At 52.5% G+C, this 8,745-nt stretch overlaps 2 protein-coding genes across 3 annotated transcripts in view; one reads left to right on the top strand and one right to left on the bottom strand.

Annotated features, from left to right (window-relative positions):
• Window positions 1–2,624, top strand: part of TMCO4 (transmembrane and coiled-coil domains 4) — a 42,742-nt gene extending 40,118 nt beyond the window's left edge. For both annotated transcript variants that reach the window (XM_049800891.1, XM_049800896.1), the window contains exon 14: window positions 276–2,624. In XM_049800891.1, the coding sequence (XP_049656848.1) occupies window positions 276–608 (333 nt within the window). In that variant the 3' untranslated portion in view covers window positions 609–2,624. The remainder of the gene's footprint in view (window positions 1–275) is intronic.
• Window positions 2,625–3,981: 1,357 nt separating this feature from the next.
• Window positions 3,982–7,193, bottom strand: HTR6 (5-hydroxytryptamine receptor 6). The gene is made up of 3 exons (XM_049805980.1): window positions 6,465–7,193; window positions 4,671–4,829; window positions 3,982–4,401 (listed from the first exon to the last, which is right to left on the bottom strand). The coding sequence occupies exons 1-3, from the start codon at window positions 7,191–7,193 to the stop codon at window positions 3,982–3,984; spliced, it is 1,308 nt and encodes a 435-aa protein (XP_049661937.1).
• Between the last annotated feature and the right edge of the window lie 1,552 nt (window positions 7,194–8,745).

Below are 8,745 nucleotides of genomic sequence, written 5' to 3' on the forward strand. Positions count from 1 at the left end.
GGCACCCAGAATCAGGGGTTTTGTAACTCAGCAATTTCCAAGCATTTAACATACACATCTTAGAGGAAAAGTAATCCAGCAGCAGTGTGTACCACGAAGGGTGCAGCCAGTTCAGGTTATTCAGTGGACAACTGCTTTTTTTCAGACCTCATTCTTCCAGCCTCTCAGAGCTAAACCCAAGTCTCACAGCAGCGGTGGCTTTTGAAATGAAGGGCTTGACTGAGCTGGGTTCCCCGCAGCTTCCCTTCTAACAGGACTCTTGTTGTTGCTTGCAGGTAAATGGCCACCTGGACTACATGAAGCAAATGGACACGATCCTAAAAGCTGTGGGCATTAAAACCAGGGAGTGTCAGCTGGAAGAGAAGGGCAGCGGCAGTCTTTTCTCCCCTCTAGCCAAGAAATCGCAGCGGGCAGCAGGCAGTGAGACTCGGAAAGAGGAAAATACCGTGCAAGAGGAAGATGCAGCTGACGGTGAAGCTCTCCCAGCCGGCCATGCTCACGACCATGATTCCCCCAGCTATCTCTTGGGAGAAACCTCACTCCCCTGCCCAGACTGTTCAAACAGCGGGGACAGCAAGAAACAGGCAGCGGGTGAAGGAACAAATTAGAGCTCTTCATGTTGGGCAGAGATGCTCAGCCAGCAGTAAAACTGCTTTCAAAGCACTGTCTGTTGCACTGGGATTCCCAAAGGAGTATCAGTAGAGCCAGCAGAGCTGTAGCTGCAGTTTTCAGACCGTCCTGTGAGCCTGGAGCATGGCACTGGCGTATCACTGGATCAAAGCTTTCGGAACAGCAGCCCATGGCATCTCCCACGGACGAGAAAGGGCTGATTCCTGCCTGAATCAGCATTGCTCCTCCAGAAGCGGTGGCACTTCCCTCCCTGCAGAAACTGGGTTTATTCTTGAGGGAAGCAGTCGTCACCATTAGGGACTGTGTCTCTGCTATATAACTCTTGGGAAAGCAGGTGGCTTTGTGGGTATTTTTAAGCATATCGTGGAGAGGGGCTTGGCACTAGGAAATTAAAAACCTTTTTCCACCAGTGGTCAATTTGATTTTTGGTCTTCACGTGAGCAGGTATGTTGCAGGCTCTGGCTGCCCAGCTATGTACGTCCCAGCATTCACGCTTCAGCTCTGCTAACTGGGGAGGCGAAAGGCTCAGGCTACCTGGCTTCTTTCCCCAGTCTGCTGCAGGTTTGCTGCCAGGGCTTGGGCACTTCCCAATCAACAAGACCGTTTCCCTATCTGCAAGCTGAGAGTCATGAGTGTTCGAGGCCTCATTACTATTAGAAACATGCTTTGAGTCCCTAGGTGAAAGACAGCAGAAGAAACAGAGTGGGCTTTTTATGATTTATTACTTTGTGAAACTTCCTTCCAGGCTTTGCAAGCCAGCAACCCACAGAGACTTTCGTTTTGTGTCCCACACACATCTCCAGCCTTAAAAGCCCCCTCTAGACATATTATTAATTGGCTTAGAATAAAACCAATACTTGGCATAGGATAAACATCAGTCTGTTTGATTTCTACCTCCTTCCATAAAAGCGAATTGGCATCCACTCTCTTCTCCCCCAGTCTCAAACTGGAGGGAGGGACTGTGCTTTACATCCCCTGCTATGCAGAGTCTTCCAAAACCGTATGGGACTGATCCACGTCTTCCATAAAAGGTCATTTTCTGGCCTATTTTGCTGCTAAGCCCAAGAAAACGCATCTAACAGGAGGATAACCCCCCTTCTGAGAACACCTCTGTGTTTCTTCTGTTTTAAAACAAGTGCTGGATGGTGTAAATACCTTCCCACATCCAGATCTGGAAGGTCTCATTGACTCATGAGAGGGGAAATACCGCGACTGCAGCTTCCGATTTTGGTTCACACGGAGTCCTCCTCCTCCCTCCCCGTTCCAGCAGCTAGTTTAATAACCACCTCTCCTTTCTTTCCCCGGCTTTCTAAAACCTTACCTGCAGCTTATGTCTCACAAAGTCAAAAATGTGGCTGTTTCTGGGGGTGGCAGTGTAACCTGGCAATGCACAGCAGCTTTGGGTATGGTGCCCGGCTTTTCCTCTCCCCAAGTCCTGCCGCTGAGGGAGGCTCAGACCTGCTCCGCTCCGATTCTCAAGCGGTGCCTCGCTGCTGAGCGATGGGAGACGTCTCCCGGACAGGCTATGGGATCCCACAGTGACGGGCCTGTTTTGCCAGTCGGTGTTGATGCCGTTGGCTGCAGGAAAGGGATACGAGTTCTCCACCGCATCAGAGGATTTGTCCACAAGCAAACACCTTCTTACCAAGAATTAGCTCAATGTGAGAGTAACGTGTTATTGCTTTTGAACATTTGGCTTGAAGAAGTGGTCTCTCTCTGTTCATCTCCTGAAGCCTGTGTCTGCTGATTTGGTTACCTAACGGACTTTCAGAGTTCACTGTGTATTTTTCTACTCCTTTTTAACTAGAGTTGTAGTCAAAGTAAGGTTTTATATAAAGCCATTTGTGGAAGGATGTACATATTTATCTTTGTGCTTGATACCAAACCCAAGCTATCTGTCCACAGATATGTGGCAAAAATGTATTAAACAGTTTGATGTTTGAACCTGTGCTCAGTCCTCCGTTTGTCACGGCCATTTATCATTGATTGCTGGGCCAGCCGTCAGTTGCAAGGGGATTTGTACCAAATAAATGACAAGTTAGTCGTAAAAACACCTGTTGTTCAGTTCTGGAACGTATGTGGGCAACGTGGAAAGAAACCTAATGAGACTTGCTTGGCATGTGGCTGCTCCTTCCAGCATCCCATATCCTACAGATGCTTTGTACTCATTTGTATAATCGTGAGCTTCAGGAGCACAATCAGACTCATTAGTGTGAGCTCAGAAACAGGCAGCAAGGCTTGGAGGGTACGAGTCCAGGGAGGGGACAGCAACCAACTACCAACCCATCTCTGCATCTGAAAGGCACTTGAGGAAGAATTTGCTAAAAGCATTTGTTGTTTTATTTTTTTTTTAAGTGCCCGCTTAACCACATTACTCACTCTTCTCTCTGCTTATGGCTGGGGGGAGGGGGGGGGCTGGCATTGTCATTTAAAAGGCAATATTCATTTAGATTCTTATTTGAAGGGGAAAAAATAGTATATTTTCTATTTGTATCATCTAAAAATTTATGGATTGTCAGAGCCAAGTATGATGGTCATATGCCAAAAATAGGAACCTGTAGGATGAAATCTAAAGGGAAGCTTATCTCCTTACTTACTACTGTCAGGATACCCATAGAGCCACAAACAAGTCAAACACCCACACCCTTGCTGAATATCCAAAAAGCAGCATTGAACGTTTTGCATCAAATTTAATCCCCCGTAGCGCAGGCTGTTCATGATTAAACACAATGGTTTCGCTGTGTTGCAACTCACTGCTTTCACAGGAAACCGAGACAGATACAATCCAAATCAGGCAAGGAAATTAAACTCCAAGAAGACGTGATGTTCTGTGGACTGAAGCAGCCCCAAACCTCTTGTCTGTGAGTCACGGGATGTGGTTTCAACTGGTCCTCTCGGTGCACTTGGTGAGATAGAGGTGATCTGCCGAGCTGCGCGAGTGGAAGCTGAAAACCAAGCCCTGGTTTAAGTTTAGGGAGACATAGGCTGGCGGAAGGGTCTGGAGTCCCAGGTTCAGACTAACCGGAGATGAAAAGGCCATGAGAAGCAGCTCTTGGAGAAGGGTGAGGGATTGGTGACGGTGAGCAAAGGAGGGATGGAAAGAGAGAGAAACAAGGCAGATGAATTCAGAGGTAAAACGTGGCTTTGCACTGTTTAAACCTACCCGCGGGAGTGCTCGGTGACGACGTCTTCTCCAAGGAGACGCACGTTGCGTTTGAAGAGGGTATTGACCAGCAATGCGTGGGCAGGGAGATGTCTTGCAGCAAATTGGCCCTCCAGACAGTTTGCACTGGGTTGGGGGATCCTTCCCAGCACACAGAGGTCCATAACCCCCCATTGGGACACCCTTGCTCAGGCCACGGGGGTGCCGAGCTGCTTGGGCTGCAGCTCCGCGTCCGAGTGCTCCATGTCAAAAAGGTTGGCCAAGCGGGCGCTGGGGGCCGGGAGAACCGTGGGACCGTCGCCAGCCGGCAGCAGGCTGGGTTCGTTCCCCAGCACCCCGGAGTCAACCGAGTCGGTCTCAGCCTGCAAGGTGAGGACGTTCTTGAGGGACGTGGCGGCACGGGGTCCGCTGTTGGAGTTCCTCATGGAGAGGGAGATGGCGCTGGGACGGGGCTCCCCCGAACGCCGGCAGCAGGGCAGGTATTTGCCCATGGCCCTCTTGAAGTCCCTCATGAAGAGCGGGTAGATGATGGGGTTCATGGTGCTGTTGCAGTACCCGAGCCAGGTGAGCACGTCGAAGAAGCTGGCTGGGACGCAGCTGCAGACTGCCTGGCGGGGGGACACCGCAAGGATTAGCAGCATCTCCCACCTCGGCCCTGATCCAGAGCAGTTTCCCAGGCATGCCAACGTTTCCCTTTCGAAGGAACCCTCCAAAACCCCTTTGAAGGGTTTTTCCTTGCTGTTGCTCCCTGGGGGAATTGCATCTTTGGTCCCAGAGGCTTTCCAGCAAGACCTGCAGGTATCTGAGATCCAACCCAGCTGGATTCAAAGTGAAAAGCTTTAGAAAACTCAACATAAAAAACCCCACACGTGCTTACCTGTGTCACGTTAGTGACGAAGAAGGGGAGCCAAGCCACGAAGAACATGCCCAGGAGGATGCCCAGCGTCAGGCTGGCCTTCAGCGCCTTCTTGCTGTGCTTGCTGGCGAACCTTCTGCTCTCGCTGCTGGCCGTGGGCTGGCTCAGGGTGCAGGGAACCTGCAGTGGGAGATGGAGCGGTGAGCGAGCGCTTCTCCCTGGGTCGGAGCCACCAGCGCCAGCACCAGCCTCCCACCCGAGAAAAGTGGCGTTTGGTGCTGCAAATCCTGCAAAAAAACCCTTGCTGTTGTTTCCCTTCTTGCAAGGGGCAGGAGGATGGCACACACCGCAGTCCCTGAACCATAAATCAGGAATAGGAAGCAATAGAAACCCTCAAGGCTGAGAGTATTTTTATTTTTTTTTACTGTAAAATAGGGGTTTTATCATTAGGCTGGTTCTTTTATAGAAAAATCCAACTCGGTCATTGTTTTGGTAAGGATAAAGCATGCCCTAAAGTGGCAGCTCTAGCTGCTGATTAGAGTAGCAAACTATATTTTTAAAAGCAGGACATCAAACATTTCAGCCTGCAAACACCGTAACTAACTCAGTCCTCTATCCACTCTTGCAATCTAAAATTAAGTTATTATCTCAGCCCTCCGCCACAATTAAACGAGGCCCTGTTGCCACGCAGCTTCCTGTCCAAAAAAAGAACAAAAATCCAGTTAAAAAGATGAAACTCCAGGGTTCCCTGACCCACACCTTCTTTTCAGCTCGCCCTCTGCCTGAGCTGATTTGGGGCTCCTAGGAATCTGCTGGGACACTTGCCTCTGCTGAAATACGGGGAGTGGATGCTGGTTTTCCATGGCTGAGCAAAGCACCTGAGCATCCCCCGGTCCCCTGAGTGGGGCAGCACTGGGGCTGTAGGGCTGTGGCAGGTTGGGTTTGTAGAGTCCAAAAACCTGGCATCCGGGGAGAAAATAAACATTTTATGATATTGTCTGTTTATTCTTTGATTCTCATTTTCCTTTCGAAAGTCTGGTACATCTTATCACGTGTGGGACAGCTGCCCAGGTCAGAGAGTCCTGGCTCCTTTCTTAATAGAGAGAGAACAACAAACTAAATGAAGGTATTTAAAGGCAATTAAGTTTGTCTTTTTCCCTGTAGGATACGAGGTCAATAAAGCCTATTATAGGGAATTAAAGCTGTTAGATTTAGTGGCAATTACCTTCTCCCAGAGAAATGCAAACAAGTGCAGCCACGTTTTGCTTATAAAAAACACACACACAGGTTTAACCAGCAATCGAGTACGGAGGTATTTTGCCGTTCCCATTATAGACCAAGTAACAAAAATAGAATCTGGCTGTTCAAAATAAGGTGCTCTCCAGATTTTGGTATTTGCTATTATTTAAACTCCTTCTCCCCCATATGTCTCACACCCACCATGGCCAAGATTTACGAGTGGAAAGTCAGATAAGATTAAAACCCTTTGGGATAATGCTAGCCAAGAGGGGATCGAAACTGCGTTTATTTCGCGCTGCTGAGCGTTTTCACCTGTATCTTAATGTATTTCTCTGCTTCTGCTCATGCTGTTTCTGTGCTGCTGAGCAGCTTAGAAGAGCACCATTGGTGGGACAAGACATGGGGCACCTCGGGGGACATCGGGGAGGTGGACGTTGCCCAAAATCTCCCTCCCTGCAGTTTGGTTGCCAAAGCCCTTTGCCGGCTGCGGCCCCGAGGCCATCTGGAAGGCAGAAACACCCCGGGCACCCAAATCACGGGGGTCTGCAAGGAGCAACGTCCCTGCGGCCACCTTACCTGGGGCACGGTCTCGTCGGTGGTGGCAGTGGCCACGTTGGAGGCGAGGGAAGCCACCTGCACCGCTTGCTTGCGGGCTGCCAGGAGGATGCGGCAGTAGGTGAAGGAGATGGCGGCAGACGGAAGGAAGAAAGTCAGACAGGAGGCCACCAAGGCGTAGGGCAAGCTGACCAGCAGCCGGCACTGGTCCTCGTCCCCCTGGGAGGTGACGTTCGGGGACCGGACCTCGAACTCCAGCTCGTGCCAGCCCATCTTGATGGGCAGGAAGGAGGCCAGCGCAGCCAAGGTCCAGGTGGCCAGGATGAGCCAGAGGGCTCTGCAGGAGGTCATTCGCAGCTTGTATTTGAGGGGGGAGATGATGAGCAGGTAGCGGTCCAAGCTGATGACGCAGAGGTTGAGGATGGAAGCGCTGCAGCACATGACGTCGAAGGAGTACCAGAGGGAGCAGAAGTCACCCCGCAGCACCCAGCGGCCGTAGAGCTGGTTGAGCATGGCTGGCGGCATGACCACCAGCCCCACCATCAGGTCGGACATAAAGAGGGACACCAGGAAGTAGTTGGAGGTGTTGCGGAGGGAGCGCTGGGTGACGATGAGGAGGATGAGGAGGAAGTTCCCTGCCGTGGTCAGCAGGATGATGAAGCAGAGGAAAGCGGCCACCCAGCTGCTCCCCACCAGCAGCGAGCGCTCGCCCAGCACACTGGCGTTGGGGGCCCCCAAATCGCCCTCCATGAGGAGCCAGGCGGCAGGGGCTGGCTCTGGAGCTGGGGGGACCTTCTCTGGCTGTGACCTGTGCTAGGTGATCATCGCCGGAGCCAGCTCCAGGGGAAGAAGTACCATCTCTCTCTCCCCGGTCTGTGTCCGTCCTCCTTTCTCCTCTCCTCCTCCTCCTCTCCCTTTCTTCCCCCACTCCCTCTCTTCACTGGCAATCAGGACAGAGTGACATTCTCAGGAGCCGATCAGCTGTAGCAAGGTTCCCCTCCCCGTTACTCACAACCAGGCATTTCCTCATCCCTGCAAATCCTCTGGTGCTGGGATGTCCCTGGACACTGCTTCTGGATGCTGGGGATGCTCGGGACACCAGGGAGGCTTGGGATGCTCCGGATGCTGGGATGCTCGAGATGCCAGGGGTGCTCTGGATGGCAGGATGCTCTGGATGCTCTGATGCCCTGGATGTGCTGGACCAGGGAATAATCTGGACCCCAGGATGCTCTGGATGCTTTAGATGCTGGGATGCTCTGGACCCCAGGATACTTTGGATGCTGGGGATGCTCTGGATCCCGGGACGTTTCAGATGCTGGGGGTGCTCTGGACCTCCGAGGCTTAGCTCTCACCCCTCCAGCCAGGCTTGGCTACCTGCAGAGCTCTGTTCCCTGGGGCAGCGGGGCTCCACCGAGCAGCTCGGTGCCTGACTTCTGCTGCTGCTGCAGCCAGAGACAGCAGGGAGAGGCAGAGCAGCCCTGAGGCGAGTACAGGGATGCTCCCAGCCAAGCTCGCCCATGAGGAGGAAGATGCAACACGCAGGAGCGTGGGAAGGTGTCTCTCCCCCAGCAGAGGTGCGTCCAGCGTGCAAGGGGGTGTGTGTGAGCGTGAGCGTGTGTGTGCGTGCAGGTGCCAGCCAGACTTTTACCTGCCGATCTGTGATGCACAGAAAAGGATGCAGAAATGCCGATTCGGAGGAGGTGGGGCTGGGGGGGGGGAGAGGAGGAGATGAAATGAAATGCTAATGAAAACAGGGATCTGGTCTAAACTCCTCAAAGTGGCAGCCAGAGAGTTCCCTTTTCTGCCTTAAAGAAACAGCCAGCACCGTGCTCTGCCTCCCCTGCGCCTGCCACCTCTGCCAACACGGGAGACCCCGCATTCGCCTGGCAGGTGGGCAGCGACCCACAGGCCAGCAGGTCTGCAGCTAAGCCCAGCCAGCAGCACCGAGCACCAGGCTCTATCCACTGTGCCAGCTGAGAAAAAGCAAAATTTTGCAAATCCAAATAAAAAGCAACAAGCCCTGCATGCAACAGCCCACAGTTGCCTGCTCAGAAAGCAGCCAGAGGCACGGAAAGGACTTGCTGGCTGATTTTCCAGCAGTCTGCAGCCAGGGATGGAGGGTGTGAGCAGAAGCCAAGGGAAATGGCTGCACTCACGCCAGGACAACCAGGAGTCTTGCTCCTCCGCTCCGGGGTTATTTGGGCTGGCCTCGGTGCAGCCAAAGACCCTGCCTTTGCAGGGGCAACCCCGGATGGACCCACGGCAACTTGCCCTTTGGCAAGTGGGAGGCAACATGTCAGAG

The sequence above is a fragment of the Accipiter gentilis genome, chromosome 1 (genome assembly GCF_929443795.1).
Source record: "Accipiter gentilis chromosome 1, bAccGen1.1, whole genome shotgun sequence".
NCBI lineage: Eukaryota > Metazoa > Chordata > Aves > Accipitriformes > Accipitridae > Astur > Astur gentilis.

What these genes read in the sequence shown, in the direction of transcription:
- HTR6 (XM_049805980.1), bottom strand. Translation starts at nt 7,193, where the DNA reads ATGGAGGGCGATTTGGGGGCCCCCAACGCCAGTGTGCTGGGCGAGCGC. An exon ending in CCGACGAGACCGTGCCCCAG is followed by an intron (nt 4,830 to 6,464) that starts GTAAGGTGGCCG and finishes CTCCCACTGCAG; the next exon opens with GTTCCCTGCACCCTGAGCCA. An exon ending in TCGTCACTAACGTGACACAG is followed by an intron (nt 4,402 to 4,670) that starts GTAAGCACGTGT and finishes TCCCCCCGCCAG; the next exon opens with GCAGTCTGCAGCTGCGTCCC.